Source organism: Mustela putorius, unplaced genomic scaffold, assembly GCF_011764305.1.
Source record: "Mustela putorius furo isolate JIRA1106 unplaced genomic scaffold, ASM1176430v1.1 tig00000275_pilon_pilon_pilon, whole genome shotgun sequence".
Lineage (NCBI taxonomy): Eukaryota > Metazoa > Chordata > Mammalia > Carnivora > Mustelidae > Mustela > Mustela putorius.
Window position 1 is genome coordinate 12,132,195 of NW_025421341.1, and position 27,011 is coordinate 12,159,205.

The 27,011-nt window shown below is 42.5% G+C and overlaps 1 protein-coding gene across 6 annotated transcripts; it reads right to left on the bottom strand.

Moving 5' to 3' along the window:
* Positions 1-566: 566 nt before the first annotated feature.
* Positions 567-26,934, bottom strand: MDH1B (malate dehydrogenase 1B). Of its 6 annotated transcripts, none has more exons than XM_013062327.2 (11): positions 26,793-26,934; positions 22,427-22,539; positions 19,363-19,497; positions 18,679-18,821; positions 16,205-16,701; positions 12,864-13,005; positions 11,349-11,512; positions 8,233-8,372; positions 7,876-7,927; positions 2,084-2,149; positions 567-1,277 (listed from the first exon to the last, which is right to left on the bottom strand). In XM_013062327.2, exons 1-11 carry the CDS (start codon positions 26,812-26,814, stop codon positions 1,237-1,239), a joined length of 1,515 nt encoding a protein of 504 aa, XP_012917781.1. In that variant the 5' UTR covers positions 26,815-26,934; the 3' UTR covers positions 567-1,236. The 6 variants fall into 6 exon arrangements, with proteins under 6 accessions (XP_012917781.1, XP_004764295.1, XP_044934586.1 ...); XM_004764238.3 differs by having other exon boundaries at positions 2,084-2,152; XM_045078651.1 differs by lacking the exon at positions 22,427-22,539 and having other exon boundaries at positions 2,084-2,152; positions 26,793-26,898.
* Positions 26,935-27,011: the final 77 nt, after the last annotated feature.

A 27,011-nucleotide genomic window follows, 5' to 3' on the forward strand; every position in this document is an offset into this window, starting at 1 on the left:
ACCTGCCCAGCGATGTGTAGAGCACCACTGACTTCCATCCAGTTAGTGCTCTCTGTGGCCATACTCCCTTGAGGATACCACAAGCAGAGGCAGGGGAAATGGTAGGATCAGGTCACAAAACCTTACCCAAAGTCCTTAACTCCGACAGATACTAAGTTTTCTTTACAATAACATCAAATGGGGTCCTGACTTTGGAAACAAGCAAGTTAGTCACAGTTTTGAACCATAATGGTGCAGAAGCAAGGAAGGAGCATCTGAAAATTTCCTGAATTTTCAGAAAGTAATTTGTACTGTGAAAGCTATTTAAACTACAGAGAAAGCACAGAGATCAGCAGTTTTTAAAGCAACTCCTGGGCTCTCAAAAGTTCCTAATTGGCATTTGTAAAACATTCTATTAGCTTGAAAATATATGAACATATTGGTTTGACTACTACTACTTTAATAAACACTATAATTTTTACTTAAACTATATAATTATATGGTAAAAATATTATGCTTTCCTTTGAAAAATCCATTTATTCAGGCCACATCTGGTGTCAAGAAACAGAAACCTATTCCATCTGAGCTAAAGTAAAAGAATGATTTATTATAAAGATAATTATCCTAAGTAAATCCTAGAAGAAATAATACACAGCCAGACTTTATGAAACTGGTGAATCTGACCAGCTCTGAAGACCTCACAGCAGAACTGTGTGGCTCTTTCTAAGTCACTGCCTTTACCATGATCCAGATACCAACTTACTCAGCCATTTTTCTCAGTGCCAGTTGTTTGACACCATGAGAGAAATCTAAATCTAAATCTGAATGGTCCCCCTCGAGTAAGGTGTGTTCATTCTAGCCCAATCAGTTGAAACCAAGGGGGTGAGAACAGCTGAGCAAAGATGGCCATTCTTGTCCCTGCCTTAGGCATGGCCTCTGGGGGGGAAGGAGGCTCTCTTAGAAGCATGTACAGGCAAGGATGCATTGACTGACCATTGTTTTTAATGTAGTTTAAAAAAAAAAAAAGACAATTGACACCAAACTATATGAGAAAATAGGACAATAAGCAAAACTGTGAGTGGATTCAGGTAACCCAAAATGATTGAACTCACTTTTTTGTGTGTGCACTGTCACTATTATTGTCTAGCATAACATTATCTAAGGTGGAAGCCAATCTTTTAAACTATTCTTCCCTAGATACAGGCACTCATGGGTCTTTCCATATGTACTACAACACCAAATATCTTTATGGTTGGTCTAATTTATTTGTTGCTCTTCCACACTTTTGTCTTCAGAATCTGTAAAAGGAGAAGAATGAAAAGGTGTAACTATTTAAAAATCCATTAGTAACCTGTGTTTTTTTTTTTAAACTAGATTTACATTTTCTCTCCTCTTTCTCCTATTTCCTGGTTTCCTGCATTCAATCTCATTCAGCTGAGGGAGTGTGTGTGTGTGAGGGAGTGTGTGTCTATGAGGGACATCAAACCACAAGACTATCAAATCTTTTACATAAAGCAAATCTTAATTCTGGCCTCTCTCCTGACCTTAATCTATTTCTACATGAAGTGTTGTTTGGTTCCTTTGTTTCCATTCTGAATCTTGTAGCTACATATTTCCATTTCTGCTCTTGGCCCTGCTTCTTGTCTATGTACCAATTCTAATTCCCCAAAGTTAACCCCACTCCAAAGCCCATCATTCTATACATTTTCAGAATGGAAGGTGCCATGGATTTGTTCATTTTATTGGATATTCAAATAAGAGTGTTGGAGCCGTGAGTGAATATCCTGAATGGCCAATCCCAAAGAAGTCTGTATCAGCCTGATTTTCAAAATATACCATGACAACTAAGTTATAGACTTTGAAAATCTAGAGTTGCAGATATATGTTTCCATTTCCTTACTTATTCATTCTGAAGGATTCAGTTGCCATTGACATAGCCCTGATTATAAATGTAGAAAGGGAGGTTCCAAAAATGTCAGCAAGCAAAGCTGGGGATGTGGGTGGGGGGAGGGTTTGATTATATCTGGGGGCCATTTGATCTCTTCTACACAGTTCTATTAATAGAATAAGAAAAGACTAGTTAATGTTTTGTTTCCCCACCTACCATTTATGGCTTCTTGACCAAAAGGCTTTTCAGAAGTGGGTTGAGGAGTCAGATCTAAAAGATTCACTGCTGGAAATAGAGAAAGGGCAGAACAGAGATTTTAGGATCTAAAGTACATTGATTTTTGAAGTTAGTGTCATTTTCTCCTATCCTGTTCCTTCCACGCCAAGTTCTTCTGAATGTCTTGTTCTTGGGGAGCTGCAAGATGCCCGATCACCTGTATATGGAGTTTTGAGAACTGGACTATGTTCATTTGACGACAACATTATTCTCTAAGACTGAACAACATGAGTCATGACCATTAGCACTACCGAGATGGTTTGTGATTCGATTGACTTAGTGTCTGACATAACCAGGATCTTTTTCGTCATCTTTGATTAGATCAGAACACATTCTATCTTTATATTCTGAAATCAAAATAAGCTAAAACATACTGGATTTAGAATATAACTAACAACGATGAAATGTTCTAGGTCAGTATTTTTCAAACTTTATTGACCATAACTCACAGTAAAAAGTGCATTTTATAGGGGCACCTGGGTGGCTTAGTTGATTAAGCATCTGCCTTTAGCTCAGGTCGTGATCCCAGGGTCCTGGGATTGAGACCCACATTGTGCTCCCTGCTCAGTGGGGAGTCTCCTTCTCCTTTTCGTTCTCCCTCTGTTCTCTCCCTCTCTCAAGTGAATAAAAAGATCTTTTAAAACATGCATTTTACATTATAGTCCAGTATGTGCACTTGTGTGCTTACAATAAAACAGAAGAAGTTACATGAAATAGAACTTACCCTTTTCTTGTTTTTTCTACTCATCTTTGGTTTTCTATTGTATGCTAGTGCATTGGGGAAAAAAAAATCTGGTCTTCTCACTTACTCTTTTCTTATCACTTTTATTCCAGTTCAAGGAAAAAATGCCAGTTGTTAAACTGGTTTCATCACGTACAATTTTTTTTCTTTTGTCTTAATAGGCTCCATAAGTAGAATAGAGCCCAGCATGGGTCTTGAATTCACAACCCTGAGATCAAGGCCTGAGCTGAGATCAAAAGTGAGATGCTCAACTGAGCCGTCAGCTGCCCCACCCACAACATTTTTTTATGACCCACTGAGCCCAGTGTGGAAAGCACTATCAAGTGATATTTGAGTCTAATGCTCATTCAACATGCAGCCTCTCAAACAACCTGAAATCAGCCCCATTTTCTCTACTTTATTACCACTAATGTTCATTTGTCTGTGTAAGATTATGTCTTAGTAGAGGGTCTAAGAATCTAACGTTTTAACTAACAACATGGATCATTCTGATGCCTGAACTTTGGAATACATACTCTACTTGGCTCTTTTTCAACCATGCTGGAAAGATGCCCGTCACCTTGGTCATGACAGATCTGACAGTTTTTGCTCAGTTCTCTTACCAGGGCCTTGGAGCCCTCAGTTGTTTCCTTGAGTATTGCTCAATACCAGCTGGGCCAACTGGAACAACAGTGCGGCCACCCAGATACCTAGAGATACTGTCTGACTGGACCTCTTTGAATACCTATTCTGTCTGGGACTGAGCTCAACACAGTCCTCCAGGCAGTGATTTGGGCGACTCCATCATCCTCTAGGGGGCCAACGAGAAAGCAAGATTAGTTCTCTAAGCCTGACGGCATCCATTTCATGCTTGTCTCACCACCTACCAGCCATGTTGCTGAGCTCTCAAGCAACCAAACTGGATGACCTCCCCATGCCTCTTCCAGTCCTACTCATCCTTTCAGGATCCTCCGTTCTATCCAAGTGACTCCATTTATTGTCTTCTCAATACAGCTTTAGATTGCCTCAAGTTCACACCTCTGGTCACCTGAAATGCTTCCTCTGCCCATGTGTCTCCTCCTGGTGGGGCACATTTCACAGCTTCTCTTACTCCACCTGCGGGTTTCTTTTCCACTATGACGTGAGTAATTCCTACTCATCCTTCCAGACTCAGCTCCCATGTCCCTTGTACTTGAAAGCCTTTCCTAACCTTGTTGTCCCTGTCAGGAGAGCCCCAATGTGGTTCAGTTATACCTGGACCTCTCTCTACATACTACTTCTTTCTCAACAGGGTAGGGTTTTTGTTTGTTTGTTTGTTTTTAAAGATTTTATTTATTTATTTGACAGACAGAGATCACATGTAGGCAGAGAGGCAGGCAGAGATAGAGGAAGGGAAGCAGGCTCCCTACCGAGCAGAGAACCCAACGTGAGGCTCCATCCTAGGACTCTGAGATCAGGACCTGAGCCTAAGGCAGAGGCTTTAACCCACTGAGCCACCCAGGTGCCCCTGTTTGTTTTTAAAGATTTTATTTATTTATTTGTCAGAGAGAATGAGAGACAGAGAGAGAGAGGGGCAGGCAGAGGAAGAAGCAGGCTTCCTACTGAGCAAGAAGCCCTATGCGGAGCTCCACCCCAGCTCCCTGGGATCATGACCTAAGCTGAAGGCAGACACTGAACTGACTGAGCCAACCAGGCGTCCCTTTAAGGGAAAAAAAAAATTTACTTATTTATTTGAAAGAGAGAGTGAGTGAGCCAGCATGAGCAGGGGGAGAAGAGGGGGGGGGGAAGGGGGTAGAGTGAGAAGCAGACTCCCTGCTAAGCAGGGCTCCTGATGTGGGCTTGATCCAGGACCTTGGGATCATGACCTGAGCCATAGGCAGATGCTTAACCAACTGAGCCACCCAGGCACCCCTAAACAGGGTAGTTTTTGATTGGCTTTGCTGTTTCCTATGCTAGATGGTGAGCACCTTGAGAGCAAGAACAATGTTTGATTTCCATTCATGTCCCTAGGACCTAATGCTGTTTCTTTCTTTCTTTCCATTGTGCTAAAACATGTAACATGAAATCTACCTTTTAAACATGGTTTTTCAGTGTACAGCACAATAAATTGTACTGTATATGTATGTATACATTGTTGTACAATAGATCTCTAGAATATTTTCACCTTCTGTGTAAGAACCAGTAGTTTCTTCTATTTTTTTTTTTTAAAGATTTTATTTATTTATTTGACAGAAAGGAAGATCACAAGTAGGCAGAGAGAGAGGGGGAAGCAGGCTCCATGCTGAGTAGAGAGCCTGATTCGGGGCTTGATCCCAGGAACCTGAGATCATGACCTGAGCTGAAGGCAGAGGCTTAACCCATTGAGCCACCCAGGCGACCCAGAACCACTAGTTTCTGGATAAATCAATGATCATTTGATTACTTTTAGCCATCTTAAGTCCCAACTAGATCTGAAGATATGACTAAGTCTTCTCCTTTGTATATTACAACTCTCTTTTCCTTATGCATTTCTGTATTATTTATTATATATTCTCTTTCCTTTTGATCTGTCTTGCTTTGTTTTATTGACATTTTTAATTCATTGTATATCCTGGCATTTACTTCTTTGTATTCTCAGGGCTCCTTTCTCCAGACATGTCTTGGGGCTATAACTCTGTCATTTTGTCCCCAGTGTCTGTCACAGTGATCAGCATACAGAAAGTACTCAATGAATATCTGGTAATTTCCTCCAAGATTTTTTTTTTTAAGATTTTATTTATTTATTTGACAGAGAGAGATCACAAGTAGGCAGAGGGAGGCAGAGAGAGAGAGAAGAGGAAGCAGGCTCCCTGCTGAGCAGAGAGCCCAATGTGGGGCTCAATCCCAGGACCCTGGGATCATGACCTGAGCTGAAGGCAGAGGCTTTAACCCACTGAGCCACCCAGGCGCCCCTTCCTCCAAGATTTTAATAGATTTTAAATATGACCTGGTTGTTTAATATAGGATGAGAGTTACAAAAGACTTAATTCCTACCTTGCGGCTAATAGATGGTCAAATTCCTTTCTTTGAAATTTAGTGTTAAGCTTTGGATTATAAAGGACATTTTTTTTTTTCAACTGATATACCTACCATCTGAGACTCTTTGATTTTCCTGGTCATTGTATGAGGTAGGTAAGGTGGTCTTTTCCTAGCTTTTGGCTAAGTCAGTCTCTTAAAGTCAAGAAATTAAGTATTAAATTAAGCAAAAAGATTAAACAAACCTCATGCATGAATCATCTCATTGATATGCTAATAAGTAGAGATCTCCAAACTGTGCAAAATTCTGATTATTTTCAATGCTCTGATCTTGGAATCTCTGGAACAGTGCTTTGGGCAAGGTCTGAAGATAACAGAATCAAGATTGATCGATCTATCTATCTAGCTAGCTAGCTATTTAGGTATCTATAACTTGAACTTTGTTAATGAAAATGGCATAAAATCAGGTTATTCTTTTTCATCAGACCCTCTATAATGCAAGATTATGGAAAATTTAGGATTAACTACCAGTCAAAGGAGTCAAATTTAGACTGACTGCTTTAGAGCCCATTCTCAGAAAAGGAATTTGCAGCTCTCCTCTGCAAAAGCAGGAAGCCGCACAGAGGGCTTCTAAACTCTGGAGATAAAAGAGTTCCAGTGAAAACCAACTGCTCTTCAGACTTCTGTGTCTGTGCCCTTGGATTCCATGCTGCTTTGGCCTTTATTTCCTTTGGCCCATTCCCAGTGAGTTGACCACTAGGCAGAACAAGATCTGAATTCCCAAAGCCCATCCTCTGCCTTAAACATCTTTTCCTCTAGGTCTGGTCTCTCTGTCCTTTCCACACTGCCATATTTGACCTCACTTAAACCCTCTCTGGTCCTGACCAAGGTCAGTCTGCTGTCTCCTACCAGGTTCTTTTTACCAGTTAATTCATTCTGAGAGGCAGCAACTATTTTGATTGAGTGGAATCTATAACATACTTGTTAAATATTTTCAATATTTAGAGATTAAAGAAAGATGATAGAACTTCCTTATGAGTTTAGGATTAAAGAAGGTGCCAGTGAGAAAAATAAGCTTATTAAAATGTATTTTTTAAGTGAACTAAAAGTAAATGGAATGTTATGGGTTGCATTGTGTTCCCAGAAAGATGTGTTGGGAATCCCAATCCTTGATACCTATGAATTTGACCTTATTTGAAAATAGGGTTTTAGTAGATTTAACCAAGTTATGATGGGGTCGTACTGGATTGCGATGACTGGTGTCCTTTTAAGGAGAAGAAACAAGACACCCACAGAGAGAAGACCAGCACATGAAGACAGAGGCAGAGACTGGCGTGATGCAGCCATAGCCCAGGACACCAAACACTACCAGCAGAAGAGGCAGGGAAGGGTGCTTCCCTAGAGCCATCTGAGAGACCATGTCCCGGCCAACACTTGGATTTAGGTCTGCTAATCTCACCTGTTCGCTAGAGATTAAGTTTCTATTGTTGAAGCTACCCAGCTGGTCGTCATTTGTTACAGCAGGTCTGGGACATGAATACATACGTTACACATACATTTATAAGGTCATTGTGTTTTTAAGAAGGGATTTCTTCAGCATTCTTATGAGATGTTTTATTTTGAAGGACACATTGACCTTGGCAGTTTATTTTGTCAGAAATTTCGTTTAAAAGTGATAAAACGTGGATTATAATGATCAATATTCAATAGCAATTCAGTTTTTTTTTTAATAGCAATTCAGTTTTAACAATTTTTTTAATTTTTGAAAATATTTTATTTACTTATTTGAGGGAGACAAGATCTTAAGAGCGAGAGGGAGCACAGCATCAGGGTGGGGCGAGAGGGAGAGGGAGAAGCAGTCTCCTTGTCAGAGGAAGCTTGACATGAATCCCAGTACCTGGGATCATGACATGAGCCAAAGGCAGGTGCTAATCAACTGAGCCACCCAAGTGCCCCAACAAATATTTTAATAGTCTTTTAGTAGCAGCTCAATAAAATATCACATTGAAAAGGTTACCTGATTGATAGGGCTGAAAACTGATCAAATCTCCAAGTGCAACAAGTTTCTCCTGTTGAAAAATTTTAGAATCAGAGAAGTAAATGACCACAATTGCTAACTTAATCCATCTTCAATAGAAAAATATTCTGAGTCTTGATTTTTAAGTAACCAACAAATATTTTTAACATGCCACACATTATGTAATGTAATGAGTAGGGTCTTCTGTTGATTTCTTCAAGCTCCTATTGCCTCCTGATTGTTTTTAGGAAGAGGATATAAATTGAACCTACAGAAATTCAGTGTATGCCTTAGCCCAGAGGAATCAGTTTATGGTCATTATCAAAGTCATCACTCTTGTATCTATTTGGACATTACCTGAATGAGATCACTTGTCATTCTGGTCATTATTGGTTCACTGATTTCAATATCTTTGAGATCTGTAAGAGCTACCCAAGTTCCATTCTCAAATTTTACAGGCATAGAAAAGACGATCCCTTCAGGAATACCAAACTGGCCTGTAGTAAGCAAATAGAAAGCAAGGCAAAACAGAAGCGCTCAAAACAGTAAACCCATCATGTAAAACATTGTAGAAAAGGACAGAGATCGTACATGATTTTTACTGGTAATGGTGAACTAAATTTTTGAGAATTCCTTTCCCAGGAGGATTCAAACATTTAACCTAGAAATATTGCCTGAGCATCTCTCCCAGTTCGGACAGCTCTCTCCTTCGTTACCCTCTGAAAGAAGAACTACAGTTCCCTCTCGTTACCCCTCTGTTCCCCCTCATTTGGTTCAGACCCCCTGCCTCTAACTCGGGGGCTCATGCAGTCTTTCTCTTCCATTTCCTCTGGACTCCTTTTGTCTGCTCCCTAGGGCCTTCCCTTTCCCCCTCAGTAGCCTAAGACCCCAAGACATTTGTCCAGCTGGCCCTGCGCTCTTCTAGCCTGCTGTGGTGGTCCCATAGCTACAGTGTGAGGCTGGGGTGGGAGGGAGAAGGGGTTGGGGAAGCTGATGATTGCCCAGCAGCTTCCAGGGCCCAGTTTGGATGTGTTCCAAATAAAAAGATGGACAATACTTACTACTAACTAAGCAGCATTCAGATGCAGTTGCCCCCCACTGCCTTTTGTGCCTCAATCAAACAAGAAAATTATTCTTGCCATTTTAGTCATCTAAAATGCTGTCTGTAGAACAAAAATGTGAAGATAATGAACAAACCAGGACCTAAAAGGCCTTTCCTTAAAGGGCTTCTGTGGTTCTCTGCTCACTCTCTTTTTTATCTATAAAGAACCAACCTTATGGGTGGACAACATAGAGAGTATAACTACACGGTTTCAGGGAGCCAGGGATTACCTGCTCTTTGCCTCCAATACTGCACTGTTTATTGGTAAACTACTACAGAGATTAATTAAACTGTTAGCAAATAAAGATAAGGTTTTAAATGCCTATTACACTAAAAAGGTAACATACTGATTTGATTCACCTTATTCATTAAAAGCATGCCCATATACCTTGCTGCAACTGAAACAAGATTTGCTGAGTGTCTAACTGTGAAGGAAGACCCAGCCAGAGCCCTGCCCCCAGGGTGTATGCACTCTAATGGAGGGACTTACACAATGAACCACACCACCAATAAGGGGGCTGGAATGTGCTCCCTGACAGAGGAACAAAATGCTGTTCATGTACAGAGGAGAGATAGATGACTTCTGACTTGGGGGATTTGGAGAGATTTCCTTGATCTGCATGGTTAGCCCTGGAATAAAAGGCAGGATGGTGGCTCCACTAATAACATAAGGAACACAAGAGGCGGATTGAATGGAGAGGAAAGATAATGAGTTTGGTTTGATATATGTCTGTCTGAGGTGACCACATGATGTTCAGGTGGCAGTGTGAAGAGAGGCTGAGGCAGGAAGCTTCAGCGGTGAATGAGTTTACACAGGGAGAAAGTAAACACAATGGAAGAGATGTTTTAGATGGAGCCCAGAACCCAGAACATCATCTCTTCTCACATTCCTGCACTTCAAAAACGGTTAAAGTCCCCTGAAATAGTTTTTAGCAGATGAAAGCAGGGAGGCTGTAAAAATACATCTTCAATGAAGACATGCAAATGGCTATCAGACACATGAAAACATGTTCATCATCACTAGCCATCAGGGAGATTCAAATTAAAACCACATTGAGATATCACCTTACACCAGTTAGAATGACCAAAATTAGCAAGACAGGAAACAACGTGTGTTGGAGAGGATGTGGAGAAAGGGGAACTCTCTTACACTGTTGGTGGGAATGCAAGTTGGTCCAGCCACTTTGGAGAACAGTGTGGAGATTCCTTAAGAAGTTAAAAATAGAGCTACCCTATGGCCCTGCAATTGCACTACTGGGTATTTACCCCAAAGATACAGGTGTAGTGACAAGAAGGGCCATCTGTACCCCAGTGTTTATAGCAGCAATGGCCACGGTCGCCAAACTGTGGAAAGAACCAAGATGCCCTTCAACGGACAAATGGATAAGGAAGATGTGGTCCATATACACTATGGAGTATTATGCCTCCATCAGAAAGGATGAATACCCAACTTTTGTAGCAACATGGACGGGATGGAAGAGATTATGCTGAGTGAAATAAGTCAAGCAGGGAGAGTCAATTATCATATGGTTTCACTTATTTGTGGAGCAAAAGAAATAACATGGAGGACATGGGGAGATGGAGAGGAGAAGGGAGTTGAGGGAAATTGGAAGGGGAGGTGAACCATGAGAGACTATGGACTCTGAAAAACAATCTGAGGGTTTTGAAGGGGTGGGGAGTGGGAGGTTGGGGAGCCTGGTGGTGGGTATTATGGAAAGCACATACTGCATGTGCACATAGAGCACTGGGTGTGGTGCATAAACAATGAATTCTGTTACACTGAAAAGAAATTAAATTAAAAAAAATATATACAGTATTTGCAGCTAGAGAGCAAGCTTTCCATGCTCCCACTGGTGCCCTAAGGTCTGCATCCTGATGTGCCCTTCATATCCTGACCCCACACCTTAGCCACTGTGGCCCCTGCGGGATGTTCTTCCCACACTAGTCTGTCAGGTCAACACTACTCAGACTGAAGGCTTCCTGGGGGGCCACCACTTTATTGAAGTCTGTGCTGACTCTTCCTGCTGTCTCCCTAAAACCGACCTTGCTTTCCCTTCCTCAGCTGGGATACAGTGAGAACAGCTCAGTGGAACTTGGGTTTTCGTAGCTGGCTCTTCTTCCCTCTGCTCTAGGTCTCCTGAAGGCAGCAGCGCTGTGCCTGTTCCCTGTGCACTCACACAAAACATCACAGAATTTCTGAATGGATGAGTGAGTGAATGAATGAATACGTACATGAATATGAAACTGTGGAAATCCAACAGCTTACAGACCAGGTAAGGCAGAAGGTGGGGACACAGAAGCAGGAGCACAGGTATACACGGAGGTCTGAAAGTAATACCAGATAAAAACCAACCAACCAACCCAGATTTACCTTCACTTAGTACTCCTAAAGACACGATCTCCCCAGGCGGCGAGCCATGGTACCAGTATTTCAATGTAGTAGCTATACTGTGCGCAGCTAAGATGGCTCCAAATTGTTTTCCTGTGGCTGTCAGCTTTTTAAGAGTTTCTACGTATTGTCTGTTTACCCACTCACTGTAAAGAAAGAAAGAAATGAATTTACGAGGGAGGGAGGAATGGGAATGAAGCAATGCTCCTTGGGTCAATGGATCTCAGTAGAAGAAATCATCTCCATAAAGGAGAAATATGACGTCCTGTGCACCTTCCTTCTTCAACATTCTTCAATCCTATAAAAGGTCAATCGAAAAGTAATGAAATATCACAGAAAGGAATCCTGAAGTGTCAAGTGAAAAACAAATGAAATATCGGAACACAGAAAAAGTAGTCAGACTCCAAGAACAGTTACTCCCGTTACAAAGAATTTATTTTATGCAGATGTTATCTTGGAACCAGTGGTATCCTTTATCCTAAAGAAAATGATATCCTAACACATTGAATTATGCACAGTGAGAACTGGGGAAATAACCAAGTCGTTGTTATCATCTCAAGTTCAAATTCAGGGAGTCGTCCAGCTGATAAAGGGCTGTTCCTCCTGAGCCAGCGCCTACAGCTCCAGGAGACACTGCCTTTACCCAAAGGAAACAGGTACCAGGGGGGTGGGCTTGGCGGCACACCATTTCTGAGCATGGAAAAAGTATCCCTGGCCTGAGGAAGGGGCAATGGACAGGAAGTGTTACAGCTGGAAAGGGGCTGCAAAGCTTAGAAAGAGGCTTCAGAGCTGCTCCTTCCCTTCTCTCCTCCCCTGCCCTGTCATAAAGATGGTGCTGACTGCGGTCGGGGGAGGGGCCTTGGGGCTGTACCAAGCCATTTCATCTCCCTAACGACCCTGTAAGACCCAGACTATGAGACCATTTCCATTTTGCAGATGAAAAACCTGAGGCACAGAGAGGTTACATAACATCTCTAAAGTCACACAGCTAAGAAGTAGCTGCTTGAGAATCCCAACCCAAGCGGCTTGGTTCTAGAGATCGTGCTCTTTCCCCGGTCCTCAGTCCTGCCTCTCCTGGAGCAGAATGTCCAGCATGGCCAGGGCCCGCTCACTGTCTTAATTCCTTATTCTCGAAAATGTTTCCACCAATTTCAATTTGGATACATGTCTCTCTCTCTCTGTGTTAAATAAGACTCATTTTGCATATGCTTGCTTTAGAGATAAATTTAAAGGACTATGTGAGCTACTTTAGGGATACTCTGAAATATAAAAATTCATAATAGTAAAATCAAATAAATTGGATGTGGGGATTGGCCAGTTGTGATTCTGTGAAATTTTCTGTATCTTCAATAGAGCACATAAACAAAGGTGATTATGAACAATGCCAGTGTCACATCATTGTGGTACAAAGACTTCTAAGATGATTTAAAGAATTATAACAATCATTCTATATGTCTCCAGCATTGTTAGTATACCTCACTTAAAAATATACCTTACCTATCAAAAATCAAGCTCAAAACAGGGCGTGAATAGTTAGGAGGTCCCCAAATAGCACTCTCATATCTGTAAATCCTGGCTTTTCTCAGATCGATGTAGTTGTTTCCACTAATATTACCCCAAACTATCACATTTTTGATGCCTGCGAAGAAAAAGAAATTTAAAATTAACATAATAATGTGCATGCATAGAAAAAAATGACCTGTACTCTATTTTTTGTTTTAGGGTTGATCTTTTTGCTGTAAAATGATCTACGTTTATGCTTCCCCCGAACGTACAAATGACATGGATGATTTCTTGGATCATCAGGGATTGGCAATTCCTAATCATGGTCATGTGTAGACCATATAAGTGAGTTCAAGAAATACTGAAATGCTCCCTGGAAGACATTGCTACTGAAAATTATACTACTGGTGTGGTCCTAATGTAAACCCTCTGCTTAGAGTGTTTAGAACTTTTTATCTGCTTTGGTTCTGACGAAGAGTTCTTGATTCTAGCCTGGAATAGAGATTTGGTCAAATCCCTTAAGACCTGGATGGGTTTCATTTCCTTGCAGAAGGAAGGCGTTATAACGAGAGGACCCCAGGAACATTCTAATCAATAAGTAATTGAATTAGATTCTGTGTGTGAGGCATTTTGAGTGGAAGGTTTAGAAGGAAACACATCACCCCAACTCCTTGCAGCATTCTGGGGGTGGAGGGAAGCAGGTAAGAAAGCAACTACTGTACAAAGTGATATGTACTGTGAAGGAAAATAAGAGAATAGGGGTTAGAAAGAAATAGGGATTAAAATCTCTATGATTCTAAAGCTGTGGATCTTCTAGGAATGGTGTAACTGCAGTGATAATAAGTCATTTTATTGGTTTGTTAACTTATTTATTTGCTTGAAGACTATCCAAAGTCTAACCACTTCCTACGGTGGAGATTAAATTCTCTACTGCTATGCATGAGGTAAGATTGCTGTGTGGTTTCAAGTAATGAAATATCCTTTCTGACTTGGCTTATCTAGGAGTTCACTTTTCTCAGACAATAACAAGTTGAGGTAGGCAGTAACACTGGTGGTTGCTCAGCAGCTCAAAGATGCTATTCTCTTGGCCTGCCCCTCATGGTCCTAAAACAGCTGCAGCAGCTCCAAGTATCACATTCGCACACAGTTGTGTTCAAAGGCAGGCAGTAGGGAAAAGAATTTTTCTTGTCAGACTTCAGGCTCTATATAGCTCTGCTAGAGAAAATCATAGTGGACATCTGCTGTTTTTCCTCCTAACATTGCTTCCTACTGCTTTTCTTTAACAGCATCCCGGTTTTCCTTTAAATAACTACCCTTTCTCAATTTCAGTCCATATGGCTTGGGGTGGGGCTGTCCTTATCCCTCAGGTCTATCAATAGGCATGAGTCCCAGATTCCAGACTCCTGGCCATGACGATTGATTTGGAGATGGGCAAATGGCCCAAGCCTGGCCAATGAGATATTATTTTGCTACTTTTGTGCACTCGAGAGAGCAAGCCCTCTTTCTCCAGAGGTAAGCTCAAGCTCAGCCATGAATGCATGAGTCTGGAAACACCAGTGGCCAATTTGCCGCTTCATACAGAGAGCCTGACTGAGAATCAAACCAGTGCTGAGGAAAGTAGAACAGAGTAATAGATCAAGAGAGAGCACAAGTCAGTCCTGCTGTCGTCAGTGGAGCCTCAGCATCCACCTATGCCTGAAGAAAAGCTCTCTCTCTGACTAACCTCTTTGAGTGGACTTGTTGTCACTCGCAACAGAGTTTCAACCAACCCAGTGCACATGGTCTGATGTCACACATAACAGGGTTATATGTGAACAAAACTCAAGGGATATCCTGGAAAGATCTGTTACCTTCTTGGGATCTGGGCTCTTCCCTGAATGACTCTCCTTGACGTCAAGGAGACATCATTGGTGTTAGTTCCCCTTGCTCCACTGGCGTTGTTGGCTGTGCTCTGCAGACCATTCCCATTGACTGCTGTCCCTCCAAAGCCTCTCTTTCCTTTACCCAACATTTTTCCATTTCTCTTTCTTCTGCTTCTCATATGCTTATTGGCTTTGGGTACAGGAGAGCATACAATTTATGGCACCACCAGGCCCATATGAGAGCAGCTTTCTGGTTGAAAGTCCCCACCTTGTTTTAAATTTTGTAACACTGCCTCTTCTTGGTACTTTGATGTCATATCAGACATATCAGAAATCTTTTGTGATAAAGCAGTGTCTACATACCTGTATGTAAGGTTGGCACAGAGATAAAATGATTAGAAAATGTTTCTTTTTTTCCTACTGAAAAATTTTATAGTAATTTGGCTAGGGTAATCACTGGTCCTGGGGGTGAGGCACTGAAGATCTGTATGCGAGAATACCAGCAGAGATGGTTCTTGGGCCTCACTGTAAAGCAATGGGTGAAACAGTTCTTGCTATAATGTGTTAGGGGCTCCCCAAAGCCCTTTATAGCCCTGAATTAGAGCATGCCAGGCTCACATTTCATTGTCTCCCCATTGTCTTGAGGGAATGCCTTGTACCTCCCTGCGTTCTCAATGGGCTTTTTTGCACCTGCTCCATCTCAAGGCACCGACACCTAACATCTTTGTTGAAGATGATAAATGTTTTCCAATACAGCACTCCCCTTTTAAATACAATAATCCATTTTCTGATCTAGTCTCATCCTCATGAGGTTCTGATGTCTACCAGTTCCAAGACTAATTGGGGCCAGAGGCTGATCAGATAGCAGGACCCCGCGAACAAGTTTAATAACCTTGCATTGTTACATGGGTGGGGAGTGGGGTGAGGCCACTTAAACACATCCCTGACGATTTTTTTTAAAGATTTTTTTAAAACATGGATTACCTTAGTTGATTATTATTATGAAAAATTGAAATATTAGGTTTCAAATTATAACATGAAAAATGGAAATCTTATTATAGTAAACATTGGTTTAATTTTTTAAATGATGGACAAAGTCAGCCTATCAGGAAAAACTGTAAGAAAAAAATGTTCGCACTGCAGGCAAATCACACAGTAGGGAGATCTTTGTATCTGCTTCATACTTTCTATTCCAAATATCTAGAATGTCTAGAATAATCCTAAGGGGCATGTTCCTAGCAGATTTGAAATCACATTGTTGAAAAATAGAAACAGGGGGCACCTAGGTGGCTCAGTGGATTAAAGCCTCTGTCTTCGGCTGAGGTCATAATCCCAGGGTACTGGGATCCAGCCCCGCATCGGGCTCTCTTCTCAGCAGGGAGCCTGCTCTCTCTGCCTACTTGTATTCTGTCTGTCAAATAAATAAATATAATCTTAAAAAAAAAATAGAATCAGAAACAGAAGATCACTCACACGAGGGGGTTGTTCTTAGTTTTCTGGCCAGTGCAGCTCTAGCTTGGCCTTCCACACCCAGCGCCACGGCGATGATGTTGTGGGCCACATTTGGGGCGTATCTCATAAGCAGAAATGTTTTAAGATTCACAAATGTTTTTCCTCCCACAATAACTCTGACAGAATCGTGAGCATTTTTCTCGATCAGGTATCCATAGAGCCTACACGGAGGAAGCCGGCTTCGAATGCAGTCCTCTAGACTGTACACCTCCCCGTCAGTGTTCTCATCCAGGATGATGATCACGTGGGCTTGGCGGAAGGCGTCCTCCACTTGGGTGCAGATGGAGATGCTCCGGAGCAAGGGGGCCACCAGGTCCCGCATCTCTGTCATGATAATGTGGAGATCTTCTTCTGCCTGCTTATTGCCAAGTAGATTCAGGCTAATTTCCGTGTGCATTCCAAATACTTCGCCACTTGTCAAGATGGGAATTAGGTTGTAGCAGACACGACCAGATGCGCTAATAAAAACGCAAAGCCGGATTATGAACAGTTAAATCTTTTGTTCCTGCTAAGCCTTTATTCTTAATAGATATTTCTGCAGGTCCATTAATAGGGTGGTTTACTATCTTAAATAGACATAGACTTTTTAAGGCAAGAAAGCAAAAGTTGAGCAAAAAAGTGCTTGCTACTAATCCCTTGCTCTGGCCATCTGAAAACAATCCCCAAATAAGAAATGTACTTGCTTAAAAAGACTTCAAATAAAATAGAATATGGAGAAAGCAACATTTAAAAGAATGGTTTCATAGTACTTTAATTACATATTTACATTTTCTTATAAAAAGTCAAGGAAATAACAAGTTTTATTTAACCATAGCTCTTTCCTACTTTATACTTTCATCTATAAAGTCATGACATTTTTTTGGGAGAGGACTGTCTTTTCTAAATCCTTGTAAAGAAGCCTAGGATCAGCCTAGGCTAGGTATCATGTATCTGTACCCACAACTCAGGAAGTATCTGGGTACTCTATAGCTTGGCTACCAATCGACAGGTGTAATCAGCCTGATGGGAGTTTGGAAATGCATCTGGGCATTTTTGAATTTCACAGTGGGTTTAGGGAAGGGTTCAATGAAGGTGTCATCTGTATCTGTACCATTTTAATCATTTAAAAATATCTAAAGGAGATGTAATATTTATTAAATCTGGGTGTGAGGTTCATGTTGTACAATGAGGTACATCATTCCTAATTCTTTTCTGTATTGAACTATTTCATAACAAATAATTTCCCAAAGAAGCATTATGTTAGGATACATGCAGGTGTAGTAAGAAAGAAGGGCAGTGTGTGAGAGACACAGTGAGGGCTGGGGAGGGAGAGAGAGAGCAAAAGGACAGCAAAGGACACCGAGAGAGAGAGAGAGGGAGTGCAGAGACAGAAGGTGCTAATGGAGGTGTGCCCAAGACTGAATGCGTGAGAAACAAGAGATAAGAAAAAGGAAGAAGGAGCAAAACTGAGGTGTAGTAATAAACCCTGACAGGTTTGCTTTCTGTTTTTTATAAGTTTTGATTGCTGAGGAGGTATCCGCTTCAAAGATGTCTACGTGTAATAAATGCACTGCCAGCCACACCACTATGGCGCTAGGGGTCCTCCCACTCTGAGGCTCCATTGTTTTAGACATCTCCGATGTCAATAACCAGCCAGCTGGACCACCTGTTTTTTTCTCTTTCCAAGCTGTAAGTTTCCACTCCTAAGTTTTAAATTCAGCAATATACAGTGAGCCCACCAAACCTAAGTCCCCCACTCTCAACCCCAATAAAAGCAAAGCCCCAGGCCCACGTGGGCTCACATGTTCTCTCTCTCTGTCTGTCTGTCTGTCTCTCCCCACCAGTGACTTCACTGTGTGGCTTCAGGGGTGCCATGTCATTTCCAGGATGTATAGGTAACAAACCCCCTTTCCCCATGTTTCCTGATGGTTATTGCTAAGGGGGTCTTGCAAACGTAGTAAGAACCACGGGCTGGTCCCGCCACACACTGGTTACTGAGGCCGGCACTCAACAGGAGGATAGCCCTAGCAAGTGGGAAAGAGTGGGAGGGCAGCAGGCAGTGCGACCAGAGTGGGGCGAGGAGAAAGAGAGCGAGGGAATGGGAGGGAGGGGGGCACGGCGAAGAGCAAGAAGGCCAGCAGCGGATAGCATGAGACACACAGAATGAGGGGACAAGAGATAAGGACAGGGTTATCAACGGAATGATCTTTGCTATACGGTTGCTCCTAGATTTCATACGTGTGTGTATATACACATACCTATAACCTAAAACTTAAATATGCAGCTATATTGGGGGATATACATGTAGATACTCACATATCTATACATGCACATATCTACACATATGGATCTCAAACTTGAGATTCAGGTGTTCTTCCACCATGGATTGAATCCCTTATTATTGTCCTTTCTAAATAACACCCAATCTCATGAGTCCTGGAGTTCGACTGTCCCACCTGGTGATCCAAACCTGCAAAGGCTGGATGAGGTCTTTCCTGGTTTCTTCCTCCAGTTCTTTCTCCTTATGTGTCTCCAGGTTCTCTTGGGCAATTAACTTCATCAGCTCAGTGGTCATGCTAGAGGTGACACCATAGTAAAGCTAAATATTAGGAAAGAAAATGTCAAGACTGACAATGATCATGATGGAAAGTTCTTGTTGAAAGCCAGAACAGAATAGAGAGAGCACTAGAGGGTACTATGTTAAGCAAAACAAATCAGCCAGAGAAAGACAATTATCATATGATCTCTCTGATATGAGGACTTTGAGAGGTGGGGTGGGAGGGTCCTGAGGGATAGGGAGGGAAACAATGAAACAATATGGGGCCAGGGAGGGAGACAAACCATGAGAGACTCTTAATGTCGGGAAACAAACTGAGGGTTGCTGGGGGGTGGGGAGAAGGATAGGGTGGCGGGGTTATGGGCATTGGGGAGGGTATGTGCTATGGTGAGTGCTGTGAAGGGTGTAAGAGGGATGATTCACAGACCTGTACCCCTGAAGCAAATAATACATTATATGTTAATTAAAAATATGAAAAAAAAAGAGAAGAGAACAGAGAGAATACTTTGGAAAGCAAGACATTTGAGGAAGACATGAGAGGATGGTAAAGTTTTGAGCAGACAAACAAAATTAATCCATATACCTGGGCATATTCCAGGAATTCATTATATCCTCCCAAAAGCAACCCCTTTCCTCCACGATCCAACAGCTCTCTCCAAATGATGGGGGACTTTTTGTGATTCCACTTATTCTTTTCACACAGATCTTTTAACCACTCCTATTGAATGATATTCCAAGAGAAGTCATCCATTGAATCTGTCTCAGAATTCAGTTCCATACTGCAAATTCAGACACAAACTACCTTGTCCCCCCCCACCACCACCACTGAATATACATAATAAAATTTAGATATCTTTACACTATAAAATATAAATAGAGAAATGAGTGGTGAATGAAATAACTAATTAATCAAATACAAAATACTTCTTCAAATTTGTTGACCAAGTAAAGGTACTTAAAGTTGCTTTCTTTGCTGAGGAGACCGGGAATGCAAGTGGTTGGACAAAGTGATGGTTCATGTTAAGTGAAACAGAAATGCCAGACCACCACAGAAGACAGTGCGAGAAGGAATCAGAAAGCTTAGAAAAATAGGCATGCTGGAGTGGATATGCTACTATGGAAGACTAGAAACCTACTAGTCCATTACGTTCTCCAGAAGAGCCTGAAGAATGACCACATTCATCAAAATGAATGTGGTCAAAAGGACATTAAAAGGACTGCTGTCTATCCTAGGCCAGAGCTATTGAGGAACATGCTCAACATGGACTCCCCAGCGGAATCAAGGAGGCTGAAATAAAAGAGGCTGGGCCAGTGCCCACCAGAGGACATCTATTGTGAAAAAACACAGGAAAATCCAGCAGATAAAATCTCTTTGCTAAGGCACAATGGGCTCACAAAAGAGACAGAGGTTATACCACAGCCCTAGAGAACAAGCCACCACTCACCAAAGCTGATCGAGCCACTGTTGCAGTTAAGTGTCCAATGTGCTGGCAACAGAGACCAACACTGACTCCCTGATAATGACACTACCCTTCAAAGACACTAACCAGCCTCTTAGTGGCAAGCTGATTGCATTTCACCCCTTCCATCCTAGAAAGGGCAGTGATTCATCTTGACTGGAATCAACATAGATTCTGGGCAAAGACCTACTTTTTATGTTTATAGGGTTTGACTAGCACCCTGCCCAAGAGCTTATAAAATGTTCAACCTAGCAACATGGGATTCTGTATAACATCACTTTGAACCACTTTGGAGTAAAGCACGTGTGGGATTGGGCATGTAACCATGGGATGCACTGGCCCTATCATATTTTACATCACCCTGTGGCCTGAGAGAGGGATAGGACTGTCCACTGCAGGTGCTCAGAGGCTGCTGCCTTATAAGGATAAAGCACTGTCTTTTGGGATGCAATATACACCACGATTCAGTATAGTGCTTTCCCCACGAGGTGAAACACATGAATCCAGGAACTGAGGGATGGAATTAAGAGTGATCCTGTTTGGGATGCCTGGGTGGCTCAGTTGGTTGGACGACTGCCTTCGGCTCAGGTCATGATCTCGGAGTTTCGGGATCGAGTCCCGCATCAGGCTCCCAGCTCCATGGGGAGTCTGCTTCGCTCTCTGACCTTCTCCTCACTCATGCTCTCTCTCACTGTCTCTCTCTCAAATAAATAAATAAAATCTTTTTTAAAAAAAAAAAAAAAAAAAAGAGTGATCCTGTTTACTCCCAGTGACCCACTTGGGGAATTTGTGCTTCCCCAAACCCACTTAACTCTAGCTTCTATGGATCTGGAGATTTTAAATTCCAGAGGTGCAAGGGTATTTCTATCAGGAAGAGTTCCTTCCATTAAACGTTAAGCTATGGCTACCGTTTGGTCACTTTGAGCTCCTACACCAAGAGACAACAGTCAAGGAAAGGGAGTTACCATCTTGGAAGGAGTACTTGGCCCTGCTGATCAGGGACATGTGGGCAGGCATCTAGGTGAGCCACTGGGGCATCCCTAGTACTGCCTTGCTCAATTTTGACAGCAAGTGTACACTTGCTGCAGTCACATCCAATCACAGCCTGGGAAACTAGGACTCAGACCCCTGAAGATACAGGGGTACCTATACCTAGACCAGAAGAGGGGGAGGGGGATTGACACTGGATCATAGATAAGAACAGTGATGAGTGTCAGTTACAGCCCTAAAATGATATGCAGTAGAGACTATGGTTCGTTCCTTTCACTGACTATCCTCTTGTCAAGTGTCCCCAGGGAAAGACACCAACCAGAAACCCAGAAGAGCTGTTCCCAGATGGTGTGAACTTATATGGAGCATGTAGATCCAAAAGACACAACAACTGGTGAGCTATAGCAGATCCTGTCATATGTCATTCAGATTCCCCCTTTATGACTGAGACACTCATTCCCTGGGTCACACGATGGCTCAGTGCTGAGTCTCTTTCCAGGAAATGACCTCAGAGAGCTTCCCTGGCCTAGTGTTAAGTCCCCTGCCCAGAAGCAGCCTGCATCCAAGGACTGTTAGTTGTGTCAGTACAAAAGCTCTGCTTCTTGTCTGTATTTGAGGTATCTCTGAAGGGCCACCCCAGCTTCAGAGGTCCGGGCTGGCGGAGCCCTCTGCCACAGCACCACAGTGGTTCAACCTCTCCCACTGTACAGCTCTGCTGTCCTCATTCCTTCCCACGGCATGGTTCCCAAGGGTATCCACCCCACCCCCCGTAAAGGAAACTCCTTCCCCCAAATCTCTGTCTGTTTGTGGGGAAACACAGTCCCAAAGAAGGGTATTTCAAATAAGCAAGTGCTTCATGTAAGAAATCAAATGGAGAATGAAATGTTAACCTATTAATATAATTAACTAATTATATTAACCTATTAATATAGGTTACCTAGATTCTTGGGAGAAAAAAACAGCTAAATTTATTCTACTGATTGGTTAGGGCCTCATTTGTTTTACTAGGTGTGAGGAAAAAAAAACACATAATGTTCTGAGACTGCTAAGTAGGAATTAATTTTATTAGTGTTAAAATATCAGTGGAACATGATATCCATTATTGGAGGTCCATCTGATACACTGGCTAATATTTCATTAAATCAAAACACATTTTTGTAGAGTGTGTGAGTTTAACAAACAACAAAGGCTTCTTACCTCCCAAACCTGAGGATGCTGTGTAATTTTATGTACCCGAAAATCAGGAAGATTCTTTTGTAAGTAGTCTGCTAGGAGTTCTGCTTTAGCATAATATGGGCAATCTGCTCTACCTAAAAGAGTTCAAATTTGCAACATTTCCTTATATCACACAGAAACCATCATGTAGTTATAAGTATTTGTCAAATAATTATAGAACTAATCATACAGTTATGATACATTTTATAACATAGAATTATAATATAAACTGCCACCATATAAACTTCTGGTTTTTATAACAGTAGTAAAAATAAAATTATCTCATAGGAGGTCAAAATCTTAAGTAATAAAATGTGGAAAGAAGAAAAGGCTACTGGATATTTACTCTCCTCCAGTAGTATGCTAGACCTCATATTCTCTAAGGGGCTGCCATGCTACTAACTAAGCATGAACTACGAATAATGACCTACTCATTAGTAGCCACTAAAAGGCAAGGGGTGAGGGGAGGAGTGGTGGTTAAATCACATGTAGATTTGATATGCGTTGTGGGGAGTGGTACAGCGGGGCCGGGGAAGAGAAGCTGAGGGAGAGAAAAAAGTCTGGGCTAATTCCTAATTTCTGGCTTGGGTAGATGATCCTGCACTTACTGGACAGAAGTCACAGGTAAGACGTTTAATTACAGACAAGTGCAGCTGGAGGTGTGTGCAGTCTATCTAAGTGGATATGCTCAGCAGGTAGCTGTACCTATCAGTCTGAAGTGCAGGACCCATGCAAGGGCCTCAGAGACATATTTTGCAGCCATCAACACGCAGGAAGATAAAGCCACCAGAGCAGATGGATTGGATATCTGATGGGAGTCGGGGGGACAGAACCCCTCTGCAACAGTCTTCCCCAGTTACTCCCAGTCATGAGTTCTTCCACTTCATAGCGACTTCTAAATCATCAGCCCTCTCAACCACTCCCTGTCTGTTGGCCTCCCTGTTTAGTTCAAATCCATGGTTCATGAATTCAAACCACACTCTGGCTCCTGTTTTAAATTATCTTGCCCCACTATGTTTCTGGCAAATCAGCTTGGTAAAAGCCTCTCTCCCCAGATGAACACAGTTACCTGCCCTTTCTGTGTCTCGGCACCCCTGGAGAAACATGGTAGAAGCCAGCAGAGAGGTGCCATTATGAATTCATGGTCACCAGCCTCAACTGGCCTTCAACTCTGCCTGGAGAGCCTTCTGTTTTCCTCATCAGCCCTCTCTTCTGTTCTCCACAATTTCCATTCCAAACGTGGCCCCCTTCTTGCAAACCTCCTCCTTCTCTCCATTTTCCCACACTGTCAGAGGAGATAAACTTGCTTTCTGCTTTATAAAACCAAAACCAAATCAGGGACGCCTGGGTGGCTCAGTGGTTTAAGTGTCTGCCTTCGGCTTAGGTCATGACACCAGGGTTCTGGGATCAAGTCCCGCATTGCGCTCCTTGCTAAGTGGGGAGCCTGCTTCTCCCCTGCCCGCTGCTCTCCTGGCGTGTGCTCTCTTCCTCCCTCTAACATAATAAATAAATAAAAATCTTGGAAAAAAAGAGTGATCTAAAAACAAAACCAAGTCATACAAAATGTCATCATTTGGGGAATCCCCTAACCTCCTGCTATCCTACCTTCAAGGCTTTCTGCATCTGGACTCATCCTTTCCTTCCTTCTCCTATTCTTAGAAGGCAGCTTCTACCTCCTGTTCAGCTCTAACCTCACCACGTAGGCACTAAACCCCACCCTCTTCCTCCCTCAGAACTGCCGCCAACTCTGCTTAATTGGTTAATAACTCTTTTACCATCTTATCCCTATTCCTTTTTTTTTTTTTAAAGATTTATTTGTTTGTTTGACAGAGCTAGAGATCACAAGTAGGCAGAGAGGCAGGCAGAGAGAGAGGGGGGGGAAGCAGGCTCCCTGCTGAGCAGTGAGCCCCATGAGGGGCTTGATCCCAGTACCTGAGATCATGACCTGAGCCGAAGGCAGAAGCTTAACCCACTGAGCCACCCAGGTGCCCCCATCTTATCCCTATTCTTAATGGTCCTTTGCCATCCTATTGAATACAGTCAAGTGACATTTATATTTCTCCTGTCTTAAGAAACAAAAAGTGTGTGTCCCTCTCTAGCTATTGTGTTCCACCTGTCTTCTTGTATTAAAACTTCTCGAGAAATTTCTCTAAACTCGCCATGCCCAGTTCGCAATGTTCATTTACCTCCCATCCCCCTGCAACCTGGCTTTCGCCACAGTGAGGACCTCCACGTCACTCCATCCAATGGATCCATTTTGATCCTTTTCTTGCAGACGTTTGCTTGTTGGCATTTGCCTTCTTCCACCTTTCTGACACACCCACAATGTTGGGTTCATTCTTCAGGTTTTCATCCTACTTTTCTGCTCATTCTCACTATACTTTGTAGGTTCTTGTTCCTTTATCGATCTACTAAAAGGTTAGCATTCCTCAAAGAATCTGCATACTCTCTGCCTTCTTCCTGGCTGACCTCCATTTCCTGGGTTCAAGTGGCAATCTGCACACCCAGTTTTGAGCTCTCGCCTTACTTAGATGTTTATACCTCCCTGTATTTTTCTATCTCCCTCTGAATGTCTCATAGGCCCTCAGCATATCTAGGGTAGATTTTGCCACAGCTCCCCCACTAAATTTGTTCCTTCTCTTATGTTCTTTATGTTCAGTTATTTAAGAGAATTAGGGATATCCAGAGTATTAAGCCTACTTTTCCACTTTTTTTTTTTTTTTAATGACTCATCAGCCCATTTTCCCAAACCACTGATTGGAAATAATTTTAATTCTTTCTTTTCCCTTGCCTTCCTCCAGCCAATCAGACATTTAGTTCTATGAATTCAGCCTCCCTAATATCTCTCCAGTCCACTCAATTCCTTCCATTTTCATTGCCTACCATTCTAGGCCAGGCCACCACTATCTCCTTTCTGGACTATTGCAACTAACTGGGGTCTTGGCATCTGATCTTTGTTTTTCCATAGAGAACAACATTCAAATAAAATGCAAATTTGATTATGTCCTCTCCTTCCAAAAACACCTTCTATGTACCTTGGATAAAGTCTGGAACACTGAACATGGCTCATAAGAATCTATATCTAATTCTGGCTTCAGCCTATGATACTCTCTTTCTTGTACCCTTTGCTACAATCCTACTAAATCTATTTCCATTTTCTAGCTTTTCTCATTCCAACCCCAGTCCCTGCCACGTATCCGTTAATCACTCTCTTCTTCCCTACCTCCTTTCCAGTAGGTAACTCTGCTTGAAGATCTACTCTTAAAAAACCACTCCCTCTGGGAAGGCTTTGCCTGACTAAAGGCCCCTGCTACTGCTCCTATAGAAACCTCTGCCACTGGCCCATATACAACATTCTTTGTATGTGCCTGTATCGCTGCCTTCCCAACATATAGTCAGTCAGGGCTCAAAAATATTCTTCTGAATGAATAAAGATGCAAAGGAAATAGATTTCTAGGCAGAAGGGAGATGTCAATTGCGTTAATGCATCAGAAAGTTCCAGTTAGGACCGGACAGCTTCTGTAAAAGCCATTGGTGGCTCTGGTGAAGGTCATTTCTGACAGGAGGCAGAAGTAGAAGCCAGATTCAGTGGAAGAAGTACTTGAAGATATTAAAGCAGTCTACTCTTTCAGGAAACTTGCTGAGAAGGAACGGAGGCAGGTACAATAGCCTGTTGTTTTTACTAAAACCCTTTAGTGGTTTTCGGGATGCCAGTGACATTTTCCATCCTTTTCCTCCATTTGCTGACAAAGATGGGCTTTCTAAAATGCAAACCCAATAAAGATATACTCTTGCTTAAGGAATTTTTAAGACTCGTCATTGCTTTCAGTTGAAACACTTTTGTTTGGTGCACTTTAAGTGCAAGGATCTGCCTGCTTCTCCCATTCTGGCCCTAGATCCAGTCACTTCCTCCATATCTAGTTCCTCCATTAGGCTATGAGACTTATAGCCTCTGTGCCTTTCTCTGGAATGGTCTCCCCATCCCAAACCTTCAAAAATCAGCTCCTGAAACACCTCCCAGAGCCCTGTGCACATCAGCCTCATTTCGTTAATTACAGTAAATCAAAATTACTTGTTTACATGTTTCTGTAATCCGTGAGACTGAAAGTTCCTCGAGGGCCCGGGTATATCTTCCCCTCACTGTGTCCCCAGTGTCCGGGAGTGCTTTGCACAGGACCCTGCCCAATAAGCATCTTTAAATAAATGCATAAGAAGCCTGGGGTGGTCCATATAGAGGTTGGAGTTGCAAAACAAAAGGCAGTTAAGAAGATCACTGCCCAGAGACCACAGGGGGTGAGTAGTTGTCGATGTTTTGAGCGAACCACGGGCGGACGTGGGGACCACTCACCCGCAAGCACGAATTTGGCCATTTTAAATCCACGACCCACCGGCAACAACCGCGGCTCGGCGGTTTCCTGGCAACCACGGCGTGGCGCAGGCGCACTCTGAAGCTGAGCGCAGGGTCTGGGACCCTGCCAGAGAGGCTAGGTGTTGGGGCACGCGATCATACATTGTCTTTAAAAGCTTCATGCTTTTCCCTATCCCTGAACCCAAGGAAACTAGTCGC